Below are 21,379 nucleotides of genomic sequence, written 5' to 3' on the forward strand. Positions count from 1 at the left end.
TTAGTTTACAGGTTGCTTCGCTGCCCCCAAGAGGACAAAACATAAACAAAAATCTTAATGTAGCTTTAAGATAAGACACATTTTTTCATAAAACTATTTCTAAGTGCAGCTTTAAAAATATAAGATTTTGGGGTGAGTTTACACACAATTCATTTGTACAAAAAAAGTTTATTTGTCTGTTATTAATTCACATGAATATCAATAACACATCATAGACATCCTGGCTTGCAGCTGCCCAGTACAACCCCAACCTCTTCACTAGGAAAGTCTGAGGTTAGTGCCATGCTGGTAAAGTGGAGAAGAGTAATATTCAGTCTAACATCAAGATTACTACCAGCTGGGTTACGGCCTCCTATAATACAGCACATGACAGGAACATAGTGTTCTGTTTTTTCAGATACTGGCGTAGTTGAGACTTATGGTCACTGAAACCTTTGCTGCCTGGTGTCCTCGCTGCTCACTAGTTACAGGGTTTTGGTTAATAATGCCAAAACATTTCAGCTGCAACATTGTTCTTTTAAAAACACCATGCTCAGTACTGCTCACAAGATATTTAATACACCATGTATCTGTTCACATAGTAAACGTAGACAAGCAGCAATATGACGTGTGCAAGTGTGCAAAAATCTATTTACATACACCAAATTAGTATTAATTATAATAAGGTACAACATTTTGTTTAATTGGAAATTACCTTGATCTTGAACCTTTAGACAACATGCTGTACATTTGTTTTAAAAACTGAATTCTATCTACGTGTGTAAAATATGGTATATACACTTGAATGGCCAGCCTTTCCACTGTACCTGCTTTTAGTTGAGCATTAAATATGGGCTCCTAATCAGGAGCTCCTAAAAGTGCCCTAAAACCTGGTAGACCCACTGTATCTTATAAACATAAACTACAAGTCACCAGCATTAATCTGGTCCTTTCTGGCATCCTCTCCTTTTACTGTATTTTTAATAAAGGCATTGCTGTGAGATTTCATTAAAACTACGCTGTACATATTATATAACATTAGAGTGGCGGGGTAAATGCAGTCCTAATCAGCGTTTGTTTCGAGCAAGACATCAGCAAGAAAATCGGCCTGCCACAGGGTCGGATTCCCCTTGAAATCAGAGGCGTTGGAAACACTACCACTTTTGACCACAGGGGCCGCCAGAATCAACACAAAATGAAAGATCCTTGTTGCTGCTTCAATCAGAGCCGTTCAGTTTTGTTTTTGAGGTTTAAAAATTCAGTCTTGTGCAATATTCTGTAACATTACTGTGACAAAATAACATGTAGAAAATGATATGGTTTACATTTAGGGCCAGAGCTGTTTATAGTTATACGAACCCTATAGGGTAAAAAAAGTGCTTTGAAAAACAAAAGGTTCATTCCTGTAATTACAAGTCATCAGTGCATGGCAAGCAAGTAACAAACAAAACCTCCACCAGCCTTCAGTCAGCACTGCAGTGAAAAAGAGACTGCAGAGGGAACTGTTGTGTAATTTCTGCTTCTCTGGATTGCCTGCAGCCTCTCTTCAGGGACAGTGGACAAAGGACAGTCTCCCCAGGTTTACTGATGGGTGGCACTGTATCAGACGTCACACCTTTGGTGGAGGCACTGGCCTCAGAGCCTGGAGGACAAATCAAAAACAAATGCATTTGTTGACTACATATTGAGGAATAGTTGTACTGAAATAAGCTTACTAGCTTTCTTGCCTAGAGTAAGATGAGAAGATTGATACGACTCATGTCTGCATGCTAAATATGTACAGTCAGCAGCCTGTTAGCTTAGCTTAGCATAAAGATAGGAAGTAGTGGGAAAGAGCTAGCTTGGCCCTGTCCGAAGGTAACATAATATGCCTGTCAGCACCTCTAAAGCTCAATAATGAAAACTCTATTTCTAATTTGTTTCATCCTGTTTCCAGTCCTGATGCTAAACTTAGCTAGCTGCTGCCTGTAGCCTCACATTGAGCATTCAGATATGATAGTTTGCATCTAACTCGACAAAAAAGCGAATAAGCGTTATTTCCCAAAATGTCCAACAGTTGTACAAAAAACTGTAGGTTGCATGTTTTATGCCCAGCTGGGTTTTTTTTCCTTTAAAACTAAGTGAAAAAAAATTTTTTTTATGTTATGATTAAATAATTTAGGATTTTGGACACAGTCTTGTCATCCAAGATGATAGAGATAATTTTTCTTCTGTGGCTTTAACATTAGTTACTAAAACATGGAAGAATAGCCGTCATAGCATCAGCTCTTCTTGCACTGTAGTTGGTTTAGACCAGTGGTTCTCAACCACAGGTCCAGGGATCCCCAGAAGAATGGGGAATATTTTAATTTCACTATTTTTACTAAACATTGGCCCAATGAGAGAATGTATAAGAATGTTTCACACTCAAGAGGTTTCACACTCTTCACTGTTAATCTGACAATCTACAGTACAGACAGTTTTGGAATAACTAAATCTTATCAGATGGGGATTCCTGAGACTACCTCTTATCAAATATCGGTCCTTGACATCAAAAAGGTTGCAAACCAACTGGTTTAGATTGAGTTTTCACACCTAGCAGATTGGTAGTTTACATGAAAGCAAACTAAGATTGAAGTTATTCATCCCAGTTGGTGCCAGTTTGAATGGTATTATTCTTACCAGATTATACTTTTCCTAGTGAGGAAGTTTAATACAGTGTCAGAGAACTATGAGCTGTGTGTAATGTGGCAGGTAAACACTTGAAAGGAATCGGAGTTACCTGGCGTGCAGCTATGTAGTTCTGGCTCGGGGGTTTAGGTCTGTTCCCTGCTGGAGGCGGTGGAGGTGGAGCTCCTTTGGGCTTTGGCCTTCCAACCTAAAAATGTAAGTATTGTTAGGAACTGTCTGAATAAGTTATATGACATATCTCAACTCGACACCTGTAATACTGTACATTCCAGCACATTACCTGTGGCACTGGCTTGGGTTGACTAGGAGCTGGCCCTTTGTTTATGTGGTGAGCGGATCGGCCCACGGCTGGCTGCTTCCTTTGGGTGTGTGCACTGTTACATAAAGAGAGATTTGATCTGCTGCTCTAAATGTTTACAGAAGTGAGTTTATATTAGCATAGCCACGCCAAGACCTGCAGGGTGATAAAGACTTACGTTGGCAATATGGGGCTTTGTCGTTTTTTCCAGATGAACCCAACGACACCAGCAATGATACCTGAAACCACTAGTATGACTGCCAATGCGATGGCAACAGCTGCTCCTGCAGAAATGAAACAGACATTCAGATGCAGCAGTGCAACATCACTGATGCAGACTGAATATATTAGCATCATACTGTATGTGTTTACCAGCAACTGTAGGCAAGTCTTACCATTAGAAAGGGACCCGAAAGATCCATCCTCCAAATCGCAGGAAGGAGGCATCCAACCAGGCTCACACTGACATTCACTCTTGTGATTGCAAACCTGAAGAACACAAACGTCCTGTGATTATCAGATGTTTGGTTTAACGGCACCATGCAGTACCCTGTTAATTCAGCTCACCTATTGCAATACTGTTTAAACTGCCACTGCTTCCACTTTATTAAGATATTTCCTTCACACAGAAGATTTGCCTGACTTGCTACATTTAGATCAAACACTCAGCTCTGCTCTTGTTCTTACTATTTCCAATATAAATATATACTTAACATGGGTTGTTTTACTTTTGTTACCTTAATATAGAGCCTGAACTATACATCAGTTGGCCGATGCTATCTATATGGTACCTCATATGGGTATATAATGCAGGAAAAATGCTTGTGGTAATATATTGGTGTCACTGCAAAGTTTATCCAGCAGAGTGCGCTGTGATTTACAATACTGTGGCAAACAGGACAGAGAAAGAGAATAAGGTCAGTGACCTTGCAGCTCTCACCAATGTCAGCTAGAATTGGTTGATATTGTATAATTATTTAACATGTTAAAGGAAAATTACCTTTAATATTGTTTAATAAAGTTATTTGTTTAAGAAAGCAGCCTTCTGAGTACCTTTGCAGAGTTGTATCAGTGCAAAAAGCTCTAACATTTACTATATTGGTCGCCATAATGGCGGCCGGGCTCTACCAAAATAACAAAATCATAAACTCTGAGCAGTGTTGGTATGTACTTACAGCATGGCCTGGGCATTTTGCTGAACAGTTTGTATTTCTGAAAGCTGTCTCAAGATCCATACACTCATTCTGGCTGCACACCTTGAAAAAACAAAAAACAAGTCAGTGACAAACACATTGTTTATTTTGATGCACATTGTAGATTTAGTGCTGCCACATTCAAACAGGTGGATGTTGAGGTGACATTGTGATGGAACTAGGAGTTACCCTACACAGTTACCTTTCCGTCCCCACATTTGGTCCCAGCGTCCACCTGGCCGTAGTCGGTGATGTAGTCACTGAAGAAAGCTGCCTTGCACTCACCGAACTTGACCATGCGGCCGTAGTTTGGGTTTTCTTGACTGCTGTGGCAGAAGAGCTTCCCACAATACACGTCCCTGCAAAGGAAGAAAAGGTCAAGAGCCAATATTCCAACTTATTCTGCAAATATTCACTCCACTGCAGACTGCCCTACTGCTCTGTATGTAACTGTGACTCACTCTTTCTGGCAAGGGATGTACATGTCGTTTGAGGGACGTTTACAGAAGGCGTAATAGGTTCCTCTGGTGTTCTGGCTGTAGCAGTTCAGACCGGCCTCTACAGCGCCTGATGACAGGAGAGGATTACATCAGAATATAGCCTTTCAAACGTATTCAGGGTCTTTTTAGACAGCAGGAAGGTTATCCTAATCAATAATCTCCTTACCAATGTAATATAAAATGTCACAAAACATGGACACTCACTTGTTCCATACATCTTGACACACTGGTTTGCTCTCTGTGGACACTGGCCGTTGTAGCAGTATCCCTGGCCCCCGTCACAGGGGAGGCCATTCACAGCAAAGACATCCTCAGGACAGGTGGTGCTCTGCCCATCACAGTACTCTGCCAGATCACAATCATCCTGCTTCCTGCGGCACTCCTTGGACCGGGGCAAGATCTGTAGAGGTGGGAGTCACATCACGATTACATTATTATTAGTCACTCACATGATTATATATCATGTGAGAGATGACTTTACAAGCATTATGGAACTGCCTCAGTGTGAGAATTGTGCAATGCCTTGCTTTGCCTAGGTTGTGGTGGCGTATTAGTCACCATTTTATTTAACCCAGTTAACAGCGTTTTTGGGGAAAATATATAAAATATATCATATGAAGTAGTATGACATTGCTTTTGGGAAAATCTCTGAAATTACACTTTCTGGCCGCTTGGCAGAAAAAGTTTTGTGTCTACCTGATGACTTTGAGCTGGTAGCTCTGTATTTGGTCATTTCTGGGGGGATCGTCCATTTTTTCAGTACTATACTAAGACTCTGCTTGGAATAATAATTTTTCAAGTCCACTCTCAGTGTATGTGCTGTTATGTAAACTACTAAATACTGAACCATGATTCAGACTATTTGGGATGTCACAAAGTCCTGCTAGTACTGTATGGACACATAACAAAATGAGATTTAAGGTGAGCACAGAGAAACCTTCCTCTGTCAGCAGGTGAATGTCAAACATCCTCCTGGTGTCAAACTCTGCACACACATTATCCTGCACAGTGAGACTCAAACATCCAAACCAAGTAACAATTAGCAAAACACTTTTGAGTGGAAAGGGAGTGAGAGAGTAAATTCAAATGTTTGTAATACCTTACATGCCCACTAGAGGACTGTAGCAGATCAAATAATTAAATAAAGAGTTCATCAAGAAATAAACCTTTATGCATTGCAGCGAGTTCAGCATTTATTCATACATATTTACTCACCTTACAGTTGTCACAGCACTCGCCTTCAGCACACTGAGAGCCCTCACTCAGGGTGCAGGTGGTGGCGTTGCAGCACGGGTTGGTGCACTGCTGTAAAGACATCACACAACTCATTAGGCTGTTAATCCTAATGCTTATTGTTAATACTTCTTTTTATTGTGTTAAGCTTCTTCCTGTTATGTTCCCCTCAGGAATGTACCTGTATTTCTAGATTAACTTGTGTGTTTTCATTGCTCAGGGGAATCAAGAGGAAGCTTTTATAGTGATTTTAGCTCTCCGCGCACTGGCCAGCGAGGGACGTGCTTTATAGATAAAGCTCACATGACCTGATCTGACCTAACTTTATGTTTCCTTCATTGCTAACTTCAGTGCATTGTTGAGACTTGCATGCATAACAAGCAGCAAGTCAGTCAACATTTTGAGAACTATTACTTGCTTTCATTGTCAATCTGATACTTTGAAAGTAAAAATTGTTATGTGGTATTTTGCTATTGATTTAGATTATCAGTGTTTGTAATATTTTATCATAATGCCTGGGGGAAGAAAATACAGTATGTGGTAAGAGCTGTGGTACATTACCATACCTTAAAAGTCATTACACAAAATACAAATACAATATCTGCCTGATTTTTGTCCTTCTAAAAACACACATACAGCATCACATAAACTATGACTATATAAGGATGCGCCCGCTTTGAGTGACAGGTGGGTGCTGTCACCATGGCTGCTTTCAGCAACCAGCCCTCATTCAGCATCACCCTAACTGGAATGGATGATGACATAGTAACATACTGTTGTGCACTTAACCATGCCCTGAAGCTTCCCTAAGGTAAAAGCTGCCCTTCCTGATTCTACATCTGAACAACTGCACAACACCCAGCCTGGAGACTGGGTAGTGGTCAAGGATCTGAGGAGGAAACATTGACACTGGCTCTTTAGAAATGGGGTGGCATCACAGAGAGGACATCCATATTTTATACAGTCCATGGGGCCACCATATAGAGTGCTGCAGGAATGCAGCTCTGGTTCTCATCAACAGTGGGTTTTTAAAAAAATATATTTTTTTGGTTAAATGCCTCTAATTTAGTTCAAGCGATACATTCATGGTTCAAACACACAAATAAAGCCATCTTGAATTACAAAGTCCAGGGGGTTTGAGAGTGGGAGTTTGTGCCTCTGCTGAATACCAGTAGAGACAAAACAGGTCTGAACATATTCCCAGCTCTGAATGATTCTCATTGGAATGAACTTCCTGAAATTGAAGTTACAAGTTGTTACACGTTGTTTTGATGTGCTTGTGTACAACTGAACACATCATTGTCATTTCAGGATAGTGCAACTAAAAAAAGTATATTTACATGATGATAACTGTAAAAGCTATGTGGGAAATTATTTTAAGAGGCAGAATAATTCATGTGTACACTATTGTTTATACTGTAAACATACAGGACCAGACATACTGACAGTAATAGTGCAAAAATAGCCTGCTTCAAAGAGGAAAATGAATTTCAGTGCTGTACACTACAGAAGGAAAAATAGTGGCAAGCTTCAGTTTTAGGAAGAAGATAATAGAGAAATAGAGAAACAAATGTGTTGCTGCATGTCAGACAGCCTAACTCATAATACCCCTGGGCCTAAAAACAACCTAAGAGACTCAAGATCAGACAGAGAGAACGAGCTGCTGAGTCTTCGCAGAAAACAATGACCCTGAGGCAAACACTCGTCATAGATGTGCGCACACGTAGACACAGTTTTAAAATCAGTGCAGTGCATACACGCTACCCAGTATGCTTTCAGAGCATTTCATATTGACAGTGTAAGATGTGTGGTATCATCTGCATTGGATCTGTATTTTATACCACAGAAAACGTCTGTATCTCCATCATCAAAAAGTCTTGAAAAGAATGAAAAGCTGAATAACAGTGCTGGTAAAACACTAAAGTCTTTATGATCCTGTTACTTTCAATAAGTCAATAATATGTAAATCACATTATTTTATTTTAAAGGCAAGGCCATACAAGCTGACTAAATTCAATTTCCAACACCAATTCCCTCTATTTTCCATATACTCCTAAATAAATATAACCGTTCTCTATGTATGTCAATCAACCTGGGCCCTCCTGGGTACTCCTCTGCACTCCGACCTAATAGAGAGCGGTGGAGTTAGAGAGTAGGTTTCCTCCTGAGGAATGAGTTGAATATTGCAAAGTCAAATCAGTCTCAGATGAGTGTTTGTTCATGTTAACGTACCTCCACAGTGCCGCAGTCGCACTGCTCTCCTTTCTCCACGAAACCGTTCCCGCAGACTGAAAGAGCCACCAGAGACTCGTAGTCTGGTTTATCCAGCAGGCAGCTGGGGTTGCGGCTTGTCAGGTATCTCTCGTAGCTGTTGCTGCTGCAGCTGCTGAAAGTCCGAGGGATGTTCCAGCTGAGGAAATAAACACGTTTCCCTTGTTAGCTCCAAAGTCACATTATTTGAACTTAAATTGACAAGTAAAGTTTTTGTTTAATGCAGTGATGCCTTGTCTGCTCGTACTTCAGTTAGCTTTTTAGCAAATCCACACACATTCTTCAATCTGGTGCATATATTACCCATCATGCAACTCAACTGTTGACACTTGAGGCACTTAATCAGATTTCACACCACTGCCTCTGGAGACATAAAAGGCTTGATACAACTTCTTCTCATGTAAAAATATAAATAAAAAATATTAAATAATAAGATCTTAGGCAACCACTCACTGCTCACTAAACTTAACAAATTGCCATTATTAGAACCACTGGCTCTATTATTATAGTGTACTAGTTCTGCATGTGGTTTGTCCCCAGAAGAAGTCGATGCTCGACTTGAACTGTAATTGTGGAAATAAATACTAATTAGCTAAAAAAAAGTGTCAGCAATTGCATGGAGTGGAAACAAATGTTTTTAGGTGAAAACAGGCTATTCAATAATCAATCACCCCAAGACCCCCCAGCAAATTTGGTAGCCTGTAGGTGGCATGATTTTCTTTGTACACTTAGGTAAAACTTGTACTTTTATAAATACACCTTACGATTGAACCTTTTTAACAACCTGTCTTACCTGAGTGCTGCAGCCATGATGCAGCTATCCCCCGAACAAGCACAGGCACTCGAGTCATCGTGGTTCATACCCAGGTTATGGCCCATCTCGTGAGCCAGTGTCGCCCCCACTGCAATGGCCCGGTCATTGTGATCCTGAGAGATAACAAAATATCAGTTACATGAGTGGAAATCTTCACATTTTGTCACTTTTCATTTAAAGTAGCCATGCACCAAGGTTTGCATGTTCTCATGATATACTCATGATAAAACAATGTTTCCCTTCTGTTTCCTCTTTCTTGATTTTCTGACCACTGTCATTTTTAGCCTGTTTGTATGAAATGAGAAAGTTCCTCTATTCCCATTAAGTCTAGACGTGTGCTGCACTACAGAGGAAGAGTGTCAGAGTCATCATGTGAAAATTAAGTTGCACTTCCTCTTTAAAAGAAAGGGATTTGGATTATTTATTAATTAACAGGGCACTTGGTTGGCAAAACATTTATTGAGATTTTGGCTGCCTCTAACATTACTTAGACTAACAAGTCTATGCTATTGGCTTTGTGATGCTGTACTTAGGTACAGTGTTGCTTTGAGCTAAATGCTAACAGTGCTAACATGCTCATGTTTCGAAGGTATTGTTTACCATGTATACCCTCCTAGCTGATTTTAAAAATATTTCACTGGCTAATTGGAAACATTGTCCTGCTGGTGGTGCAGGAGGAAGTGTAAGGGGATCACCAACATAATTCGGATACATCTGCTGGGGACCATGAATATCTGTCCAAGATTTTATTGCAACCATCTAATAGATTAGATGTTTGGCTCTGGACCAACGTGGTGGACCCACTGTTAAACTGACATTGCCATGGAGCCATGCCGTTAGTGTGGTAAATATAAATCCCATGGTTGCTCACATTACAACCAGGCCAGGAGTGGCCTCTATCTACAAGATACGGTAACCAAATAACAGATGATAGGAAGTTATTCCTGTATTACAGGAACACCATACCTGTATTACTCCAACAGAGTGACCTGAGCAAAGAGTCCCAATGAAGGCCAGCCCCACAGTTGCTCCCTCAAAGTCAATACCACTGAAAGACAAGGAATGACAATATGAGGAACACTTATTCATAAATTGTGACAAAACCATATCTGGTTATCCATCCACCCAGCTCTTCATTTGTACTCCAAACACAGATGTCCACTCTTTGAAATAAATAAAAAAACTTCTCTCTTTGGCTGAATGGCATCAGCAATTCCGTGCCTTTCATTTAATTGGTTATTTTCTTCATTTTGTCTTGATTCCATGGACAGTAAACAGCCAGTTTCACTAAGGCATTATTTGAATACACATTGTAAAGCATATGTCCCAAAATGTTTTGTTTGGCTGTTTGTTGTGGGGGGGACAGTTGTGGCATCAACGGGTTTTGGACAATTAAGCTTAACAGCTCTGGTGAGCCAAAAATAAAATTCAAGTACATATTTGTTCAGCTTGTTGAGGCATGTAGCTCAAACACCTCTTCCTCTTGATGTGAGTTACGTGGGCCGGTGTTTAAGTGCTGCTGTTACTTCCTGGAACTGATATTCAAAGACAAAGAAAGGGCAAAATAAAAAAATCTTTGTGTGACTATACAGGAACCTCTGTATCCTCCTTAAATTTGAATTGTAAATCATACACATACAAAGTAGCTACACAAGCATGATGTGAAAAAAGTTCACATATAATACATCAAGAACCGATGCACCAACTTAAACTTGTGAAACAAAACATGACGAGTGAGATAAGTGAGATTCCACATGTTACAGTCTAAAAGAGAGATTTTAATTAAAGTCCCCCTCTACTCAAAAATCTTCTTGTTCCTACAGTTGGATGTTTGCGGTTCACTGTGCAGAATGATGTATGTGCAGTCCTTGTACTTGGGTTGCCTCTAGAGGTACATGGAGGAATCTTTTAAATATTTTTAGAAAATGAAATTAATTGATCCAAAAAACATATAATACCCCCAAAAAATCACAATCTTGATAGAAAATACTATGAGATTCATGCACGTAGCGCAAGCATAGATCCATAATTAGTTATTAGCTAAAATGTAATTGCACAATAGTACGAGGTAAAATTTATGGTTCAGACTATCCCCTTTCAACCAAACTAGCTCTGGTTCTTGAACCCATTTTGTTTTATTATTAAGAATAAACAAAGAAGTTGTAGCTGAATAGGGTCGGCCTACACTACTGTATTTTGACATTGGTCATTATAGTGATACTTGGAGAGCCTAATAATTTTGAGGTGGTAATCACAGAGAGTTGAGAAACACTGATCTTGAAGGATGTTTTCACATTCATTCATCAAGTGGAGAATAAAATCTGGTATTTGACAACCTGGGAATGAGACTCAACAATCAACTTTCTTGGCTGTGATTGGTTGTTTTCATTCAGCTGGGATTCATAAATATCATTAGAAGCACAAGGAAAGCCAGAGGAACCTGGGTTTCTTCACTCATTATCTGTCTTTGTACTGCTGTCAGGTTAAGGATAAAAGTTGCTTATTACAGCTTTAAGTGGCATGCCTTTCGAGCATGATTTGTGACATCAAAAATAGTTCGGAACTTAATTGTGGTCTATTGAGCTAGAAAGAGTAAATGCCTTTTTTAAGGATTTTAATGTGGAAGTTATATTGGTTTGCAGAAAAAAGACACACAGACAGACAATACTGTTCAAAGCAGACTATTTGATTATGTTGTGATACTGAGTCTGGAGGGGACCTTTAATCATTTGAATGACCTTACATAATTTGATATTTGGCCAAGATCTATTTATACAGGATGTCAGACCTGATGAGATGTGCGTTGTCATGCTTTGTCCTTTTCACCAGCACAGAGTTTCTCCACTTCATGAAAGCGTCCAGATTGGCCCCAGCCGGCGGGGTCACAGAGATCAAGTCACCATTGGACCAGATCTCCAATCCCACCAGAGCAATGAAGGTCCTCAGCGGCTTGTATGCCTGAAAGGAACACCAGTAACCACCCATGAGACCGGTCACATAGACACTGATCATTTTATTCTGAAATGCAGACCTAATTATCTGGAAACTTTTTGGGTTATTACTGCAAATACAGACATTACAAGAAAGGGGACTGTATGGCTGAAACTCATGAAAATCGTCACAACACTCAAACCTAAATGTCTTACAGTTTCTATGCGTCATTTGTGTCTGGGAATAGCAAAACCACTGACTCACCATGTTGACAAAGTTGACAATCTCAAATATCCTCTTTCTCAGTTCCGTCTGATCTCGCTTCATCTTCACGTACTGAAACAGCAAGTCGTCATGTTAGAGTAAAGACACAACCAATTTCTTAACAGCACTAAACTACTGTACCCACCTGATTTGTGATTATACATTGACTTTGACCAAAATAACTATGCTGTAAGTGATTCTTATCAAAATAACTTCCTGCATGACACATATTACCAATGTCAGCAAGTCTGGTCATGTCACCAAAAAGTGCACCAAATTAGGCAGAAAATGTTCCATGTGTATGTCTTACCTCACGATTATCAGCAACAAGGAAGAGCTCAATATATTTCTGTTGCTGGACAATAGACATACCCTGAAGGACAAAAGAATAAAGCAGATGAAGGCATTATAAGCTTTAAAATGCCCCAATTTGTGTGCATAGACCATGTGATTAATAGACTGAATTATGCAATATGTTGGGATTTTTTTCTTCAAACAAAGCCACATTTAAAATCTGGTAGACTTAAAAACTAAAGGTGCCGGGTATTATGACAGCAACGGTCTTACCGCTGATCTGGAGCGGCTTCGGCTTGTTGGAGGTTCAAAGTCATCACTCCAGCTGGTGTTGGTGACACCGCACACTGCTGGTGTGGAGTTTGTCTCATTAAAAGTCATCACTGCATGATCCCCCTCATCGCCACCAGACAGGGGCTCAATCAGGTACCTCTGGGCAGATGTTCTGAAGTAACCCCTAAACCGAGATCACGCAATTTAGTCTTTTGCTTGCTTGATAGTGTTTTGAGGCAGAAATAAATCTATTGGTTTAGTCACACCTCAGTTACAAGAGCCAAAACACTTTCTTTGAGAGGAGGGCAGGTATGACAAACATACAATACATGACAAATACTGCACTTAAAGGTCCAGTGTGTAACATTTAGGATGATCTATTGGTAGAAATTAAATTAAATTTAAGTACTTAAAGTGAGCTGTTTTTATCTACAGACGCAGCCGGTCCCTCTTTACAGAGTCCGCCATGTTGGAACCGCCATGTTCTACAGTAGCCCAGAATGGACAGAATGGCCTTTTGGATTTTTTTGCAAGTTTTGCTGCAACCTTAGCTTCTCTAACACACTTCACAGCCACAAGTGATGTTCAGTTAGTTGCAACTTCACTGCTAGATGCTACTAAATCCTACACACTTTTCCTTTAAAACAAGAATACAAAGGTTTTTGTCTCATTTGTATATTTGTCCATGAAATGAGGCCAACAGTAGGCTTGTTAGTTAGCTTATTGAACCTTGTAACAGTAGCCTAGCATTGTAAATCTTAATTATTAATATCAGCTAGGCTACTAGTTTAGATAACTTCAGATATCACAGTTTGTATTTTAAAGTGTCTCCAATGAAATGATATTAACTATGGATTATGAGACTACTTGGGGGCTGCTTGTACTGACAAATGCATTATTACTGGACTTCCAGTTCCCCCAGCTATGGAGCTATTTGTAATGTGAATAGGCATTATTATGATACCATAAGGGAGTGTTGTGTTTTTGGATGATTTAAGGACAGTTTTTTAGTGAGAGAGGTTAAAGAGAGGATGATCTGAGAACTCACCTGAGTCCATCACAAGTGCTGATGCTAACAGATGATTTGTTGTCATTCACAATCCTCCCATGATAGTAGCAGTGATCCTGATAAAGAAATGAGGGTGATCAGATAAAATAAAACAACTGTCTTTACTATCTCATATAATTGTTGAACAATCAAAAAACAAAATGGAATTTGGTTAAAACCATACAACGGAAATTCTCCCTCAAACACTTACAACGTTGGTTGGGCTTGTGGTGACTTGTGTCCCATCCTCTTGGTAGTATGTCTCAGTGTAATCTTTAGTGAGTAATTCACTGATGATGAAAAGAGATTTAAAAAACAAATTATAAATCCTGCCATACTCTGTGAAATCACTTTTTGTATTGTAATATTATTGTAATAATATATATATTAATATAATAATAATATATATATAGTAATATATATATATTGCAATGTGTCACATGAGAGGTGTATAATATAGGGAAATCAGGCTGTAACAATTTGCATTGATCAAAATAAATAACAGGGCTTTCAGTGTGTTTAATGGCAAAAATAATAAGAAATTCTTAATACTGGAATACTGGAAGTTGGCTATATCACTTGTTGTCTTTTTGTTCCTTATACTTCATTGAGAAATGCTTTTAGGGAAGTAAGAACTTACTTATTTCTTTCTAGCTGCATTTCAATGTTTTTTCCTCCCACCGTCATTGCATACTTAATAGCCTCTGGCCTGTGATTCTGCAAAAATGAAGGATGTGAAATTATGGTTTCATGAATTTATTTTTCTTTTGTTTCCCCACACACATGTCACAACCACATGATATACATGTATCTCTGTGATCAAATTTGAAAAACAGAAAAATTTACCTCTGCATGTCTTTTTCTAACTGTGTGAAGTTTGACAGGTCGAACCACCTCATAGTCCTTCACCTCCTCAAACTCGTGACCATGGCTTTCTGTGGACACAGCATAGTTCATCATATCACTTTGATAAAAAAGAATATGCTTGTTTGATGTTAAAGGGTCCATAAGAAGAAGAAGAGTCAATAGTCAACTTAACTAGTCTGGAAGTGAACCCCATGCTTCCAGTCTAACTAAGGTAGACATGCTGCATGCTTTTCTAAGTCTTCCACATTAAATGAAAAAGTACATAGTTTGACATTGCCTTCCAATCATAGTTTGGGTTAAAAGGAGTGCTGGGTTAAGTTGAAAACATCTGTGATCACTGTTAGAAGAACCATGTAATAAAGGTTAAAACAGGAATTTCACACAGAAACCAACAGTGACAGTGTCAAAACAGGAAGCAAGACATTGGCTCCCAACTTCTCGATATGTGGTTTCCTTTTTAGTAGACTCCCAAGCCAGACTCTAAATGCTATCTCTCAGCTTTTGTTGCTAAAACTGGTTGGAAACTATTTCAAAAAGTTTTAAAAAAAAACTGCATTACAGAACCAATCCAAAGTCTTTAGGGCAGTGACATGGTGGTGACCATAAAACCATACCATATAATTTTGCTCCGGACATCCAATTTTAATGTTTTAAAAAGCTCTTTATGGGTTAACCCTAACACTTTAATTTGTACAAAAAACGAAGTGTAAAAAGGACACGTTCACACATGACATTTATAACCATATTATCAAGGATCACACTGACCGCTGGATAACTCCCTCTCATAGGATTTATTTGCCTTGGCTGCTGGTCTCCTGGTTTTAAACCCTGTATGCCTTGTTAAATAAAGTTTGTGTTGTCCTTTTGGCTTCTAGTCTGCCATTTATTTAGAGACATTACAGACCCCATCTGTATAGTGAATGATTCCACAAGGGCCCTGACCCTAGGGTTGAGAAACTCTGCTTTAGCCCCTGGCCTACACAGAAAATACAGAAAAACAATGTTTTTGATGAATGATATAAGCCTACTTTTTAAAAAATGACAAAAAACGTATGCTGTATGACTGCTTTACTGACTGGGTTCTTTAGATGAAAGTTAGCAGTCAAATAATTAATAATTATATATGACGTTTCACAAGATTAGAGATAAAATCAGGCTTAAGATTAGTGCTAAATTGCAAGTGAACTGCCTACAGGCTCTGTGGAGGCTGCAGCCCAGACACTTGGGCAACAAACCTGTACAGTAATTATAGGATTTTCTATTGGCTCTGTTTAACAACCCATGACACATTAATATGAAGTGTATAGAGTATCAACACAATACCTGAGGCTCTGTCATGGCAACTAATTATCAGTGAAGGGATCCTATGATAACCTTTATCAGCAGGAACACAGAAGGCTTTGTCAGAAGGAAAAAGTGTATGTTTTTGTATCATGCTAATCAAGTTAAACACCATATTTATGATGACCCCCCCCCCCCCCCCCNNCCCCCCCTGCATTTCAACTCGTATTTCTGTCGAGTTGATTATTAGACTACAATCTATTTGGTCATTGTTCTCTTACTGTCCTGTCACCATAGAGAGAAGATCTGTGTTGATAAGATTATTGGTATTCGTCTGAGTCACCTTTCAGGCGAGGTTCTGCACGGAGCAGAGTGAGTTCTTTGGGTTTTCTACTGCCCTATCTTTTGGGTGAAGGTTGTAAGCAGCCTGAAGGGAATATCGGCACCCACTATTTAGGGGTGAAAAAACACTGCCTCCTCTTCTGCGTGTTTCTCCGATAAAGAAATAATGAGTCTGTACTTTTACTTAAACCAAAGAGAAGGCGTTTAAGCACAGAGCTCCTTGTGGTAAAGATGGACACACGACATTATCTGTCATCTCTATCAATGAAACTACATGATTTTAAATCACATTAACAATACAGCAAAGGCTAACAGAGAATTTCTGTTTTTCCTAGTTTTATTTTTTGTTATACTATCATTATTATGGAAATTAACAATTACATCATAATATCTTATGTGCAAGACTGCTTTAAATGTGACTGTGACTGATTTCAAAGTAAGTCTGTATTTTTGTGTACCTCCCACTTAAAACCAAACCTAAACCATGTGACCAGACTGTCTTTGTCATTTTAATGGTGTTCGCTGTCCTCTGCNNTCCTTTTTTTTTTTTTTAAATGTTCTCTCTGAATTTGATTGCTGACATCTTACATGTCATCTTTTTAGCGGATGTCGTCTTACCAACGTGAATAAACTTTTTTAACCAAAGGTGGCACTTCCCAATTAGCCAAATCAGCTTATAAAGGAAATGACTAAGTCATTCTGAGTCATGGTGACCTGCTTGCCAGGTACGCAGTAGCACCCGAGAGGGTGGTGATACTTTGTTGCAAGGTTACAGTTAACTAAAACTCAGCTAAAAACTAAACACTGGTGTAAAAAAACATTTTAGTCAATTGAAATAAAATTAAAAACTAGACTTTAAAAAAATAAAGAAATTCAAACTACTTAAAATGAAATAAAATATGCAGGAAACGTCTTAGTCTAAAGTCTATTTGGCAGGAGGAGGCATTAGTGTTGAGACAAGGATGTCTACATGACTGTGAATCAAGTACTGTGTTTGTATTGTAATAACTATTCTGAACTTAAATGTTGCCCCTGACAAATACCCCAATATTATATATAAAAAAAAAAACTGAAATGAGCAAACCTGCTCTGGTAACCACTGAAACTAGACTGAATTGTTGTGATCAAAAGTCCAGTTTCGACAGTGTGTCACAACATCAGCAATGCCTTTTAAGCCCCGCTCATTTCGTTGGCTTATGAAGTATTACTAAATGGTATAAAGTGTACAATGTAACAACAGCAACTGGGTGTCATTCCTAGGCAACATATTACACCAGGCAGTATAAATACTCACAGTCACTCTGCCTGAGCATTTCATTTCTAATCATATACTGCACAATCAAATGCATTTGTATCACAAAATGTCCCATTATCACTAATGTAGACAAGGTAAACACAGCTAAAGGTAGATCAAACATATTTCTAGGTGGAGACAGAATCATTCATTGTCCTGACACTGATAGAAGTAACATAAACACTGCCTTTCATTCTTTAAAGAACATACACATTATATAATATATCACATCATATTTGGGTCAGGTGTTTTAGAACACTTTTTACTCCATGCTCAGGAACAGAAACCCACAAGTGAATGTGCTTTGTATAAAGCTAGGCTTTAGTTATTAATTAGCCACTGCGCTGAGTGGAAGTAACAGTATCCAGTGACTTACCTGAGGGCTTGAGCGAGGCATTTAGGATGAGGACCCACAATAGGAGTGTTGGTGTCATTGTCCAAGTGCAGACAGTCACTGTAACAGAGTATATGGGTACTCCGATCAAGCTTTATGCTGTCTACCTGCATGCTGTGTTGTTGCCTCGAGGCCACACCTTCGCCGGCCCTTCTGGACCTGTCACAGCCACTTCCTCATTGACAACAAATTCACTACGCGCTCACAACCAGCCTGAACACGCCCCTGCTTCTTTCAAAGAATGCAGGAAGAATACCAGTCAGAGTGTTGTAGTCTTAGTTTAGCTTGCAGTCTCCCACATTAAGCTTCATGACATACTTCCACACTTTCTTACAGGATTTATCAGCAGTAATTCAGACAAATAGATGACAATACATTTTCTGACAGTAAGCTTCCTACCGTAGCCGGTTCTTCCTTTTTTGGCAAAATGAATCAGCTGTTTGACTCACCCGGTGTTGTGTTTGACTCACAGTATTTAAGCCATATGATAATTTCCACAGCAGTCAGTTGTCACTACATCATAAAGTTTCACAAAGTTTGCCAAATAATGAAATTGAGCTTCATCCGCAGCAGCATGGATGCTCCTTCCCCTGCCCCTCTGCCCCTCTGTCCCTCTCCCACTGGACACATGCTTGGAGTCACAGCAGAGACTGTCAAAAGACAATAAGGCCAATGTGCACACTATCTCAGCGGCAGACCGGGACAATTCAGGACACGGATCAGTGTGTTGCTCAGTAGGTGGAGCATAGTGGAGTAACAGCTGTATATAAATAAAGTGTCAGGTTTGCTTTCTTTGGTATAACATAATAGTGATTCAACATCAGTTAATGCAGTTTTCTTACTATTAACACTCTTGGTTTTTCTTTGTAAAAGCAAGAAGCACGCAGTAAATACAAATGCTATATTTTTATAGTTTGATGGTAATAAATCATATTGTTGGTACTAAAAGCCCTCGTGGGTCAGTACACAAAATGCATAAACACTGAACACTCACTGGCGTAATAAATTATCTCTAGTTATACAAAAACTGCGTCTCGGTTCCGCCCGGTGACAGTCTATTGTGTGTATACATGGAGTAAACATGGGTTGGATCAGTTTTATGTCAGATAGAACCCTGCTTCATTCATGTAAAACCTGGTATTAAACTTTGGTTTATACAGTTTTATGATGCTTATTCATTTCATTCTTCATTCATCAAGGACATGACCTGAACTGAACAATTGCCTCACTGTGAGTGGTGACCACACTGCATAGTCAGTCGCTGGTTTTCTGGCTTTTTGCACTCTTGGTGAAAATAACACATGAATTCAGAGACTATGAAAATAATCCCTAGTAGTGGTCAGTAAAGGATAGACCTATCTTATAACATTAGTGTGCAGAGATGTAAACTGAAGGAGCTATTGCCTGCAGTCCTCCGTCCAGGCAAAGAGAGCCCTTTCTATTGTGATTCCTTTGGAAGTAATGGGGGTCAAAATCCTTGTTCTGTGCAATGGTGCATTCTAAAGTTCAGCTAAAGTTAATATGATGCTCCAGAGCTCTGAGTGTGTATCTTCCAAAGTGACAGTCACGTTAGTGAGGAAATTCAACAAAGAAAATTATTTTCTGTTTAAAATGTCATGGTAATCATCTATTTGTGGAGACATTTCACTCAAAGGTACAAAGCTCTACCTCATGATGGCACTAGAGGTAAAGTGAGGGGTTCACCAAAATCATTACTATGAACCTGACTGTGCCACATGGTTTGTTACACAGAACCACACTTTAAAAAAATACTTGGAAAGTGATTGGATGAACCATTTGTTTCTCACTGTCTATAATGAGCAGACTTTAACCAATCAGATCAATTAACCTAACAAACATAGTCAAACCTTACTGAAGCCAGGCAGGAGTGGAGCGAAAAACGTATTTTCCATTGAGAAAAGCCTTCAGTGCCACTCTTTGCTCTTCTTTTAAACAAGAAATTTGATATAACACACTATACACAGCAGCAGCCATTGTTGTTTATACTGTGTATATATAATGGACAGAGCATCTGGGTGTGTGAGTGAAAACAACGCAGACGTGTCTTAAAACTGCTTTCTATAGAAAGGCCAGCAGGCACCATGCACTCTAATGGAGAAATCACCCGAGTTCTCACTTAATTTATGAGCTCAGTAAACAGTTTCCTAATGAGTTTATGGTCTCAATCTCTAGTTTCAGTCTTCTTCCATACAGCATGATGTTCATTTAGTAAATGATGGTCCAATTGCAATTTAGTAAAATATGATTACACAGGGTATGCTTTAGGGAGTTGGACCTCGATTGACAAGTAATTCTCAGTGAGTCTGTCCAGCTCAACACACCAAACTCAGATCAAACTGTCAAACTAGGCAGTGCTGATCAAATATGAAGCAAGCAAGTTCTGTTACTGTGTTGCCTATTTCTTACCTCAAATGCTTTCAGAAACATATTTTAGTGCACTGTTTATCTGTAATACGAAATCGTGTATGACCAGGCGAGCCACTATTGTTTTCTGCAATCGACGAACCGAAATAAGCTCAGATAAAGTTGCAGTATGTCACCTCCGCCGGCTCTGTCTAACTGTTTGTTGGTTGAACTTTATTTTCTCACATCTTGTTTTAAGGCTTAGGATTGTATTCAGTTGATTAGGCTCCTGTAAAATATTGTTGTGTTAAGAATGTGTTCCGCAAGATCGTTTGTAAAATGTATATCATTACTTTTAAGTTTGTGTAAATAAGTGTAAATGCTAACTCTTGCTATGTCATTTTCCTTTATGCTAAACACAGATTAGATTCCTATCAGCCAGTCTAGTTGGAAACCTATTTGCAACTACCTAAACAGTTATAAAAACTGTCAGCAGGAGCCCAATGAAGTTTGGAGAAAAATGTAATTTCTTTCATTTGTACATGAAGAATAACAATTAAACAAAAAAATATTTTTTTTGTGATGTTAGTTTGGCATTATGCGATGTGAAAATTGGTGGAGTGGAGATTGTGTTTAAAATATATATGTGTATAAATAAAGTATGACAGAAGCAAGAAAGGAAGTGCGTTACCAGTTGCCTGTCTCAATATTTCTCTGTTCTCTCTAAATAATAATCTGCCTACAGACCTCACATCCGGGGCCTGTTACACATACATTGAAGCCTGGCGCGGTGGATTGTCGTGTGATCTCATGATTTCTTGTTTGTGTGTACTGGCATGGGTGTGGTTTCTTCACTCTACTGGTTCCTGTCTCTTCTCTCGCTGAGCACCTGCGTGCTATCAATCAATAACCAGTCCCTATGAGAACTTTCAACGGCCAACGATCACCACTGGATCATAGTACGATTCACGGTTAGTTAATATGGCACGCTTCCAGCCCTCATGCTAGTTTATTTCATCTGCCAGTTTAGTGGTTTATTTGTAGTTTATCTTACACCTGTTCGCCCCGT

At 39.1% G+C, this 21,379-nt stretch overlaps 1 protein-coding gene across 1 annotated transcript; it reads right to left on the reverse strand.

Annotated features, from left to right (window-relative positions):
• Positions 1–139: 139 nt before the first annotated feature.
• Positions 140–18,091, reverse strand: adam28 (ADAM metallopeptidase domain 28). The gene is made up of 22 exons (XM_035658842.1): positions 17,929–18,091; positions 14,615–14,703; positions 14,409–14,485; positions 13,980–14,058; positions 13,769–13,845; positions 12,721–12,904; positions 12,464–12,526; positions 12,154–12,225; positions 11,747–11,916; positions 9,925–10,006; positions 8,938–9,071; positions 8,106–8,283; positions 5,856–5,945; positions 4,845–5,040; positions 4,602–4,707; positions 4,343–4,499; positions 4,123–4,203; positions 3,343–3,436; positions 3,126–3,231; positions 2,930–3,023; positions 2,741–2,836; positions 140–1,621 (listed from the first exon to the last, which is right to left on the reverse strand). Exons 1-22 carry the CDS (start codon positions 17,984–17,986, stop codon positions 1,589–1,591), a joined length of 2,316 nt encoding a protein of 771 aa, XP_035514735.1. The 5' UTR covers positions 17,987–18,091; the 3' UTR covers positions 140–1,588.
• Between the last annotated feature and the right edge of the window lie 3,288 nt (positions 18,092–21,379).

This window comes from Morone saxatilis, unplaced genomic scaffold (genome assembly GCF_004916995.1).
Source record: "Morone saxatilis isolate NCDOM2014 unplaced genomic scaffold, NCSU_SB_2.0 Contig16, whole genome shotgun sequence".
NCBI classification, from domain to species: Eukaryota; Metazoa; Chordata; class Actinopteri; family Moronidae; genus Morone; species Morone saxatilis.

Bases quoted from the DNA above. Each gene is read 5' to 3' on its own strand.
- adam28 (XM_035658842.1), bottom strand. From the start codon at position 17,986: ATGACACCAACACTCCTATTGTGGGTCCTCATCCTAAATGCCTCGCTC. The intron at 3,232-3,342 runs GTAAGACTTGCC...TCATTTCTGCAG, and splicing joins TTTCGGGTCCCTTTCTAATG to GAGCAGCTGTTGCCATCGCA. The intron at 1,622-2,740 runs GTAACTCCGATT...TTTGTCCTCCAG, and splicing joins ACTACATAGCTGCACGCCAG to GCTCTGAGGCCAGTGCCTCC.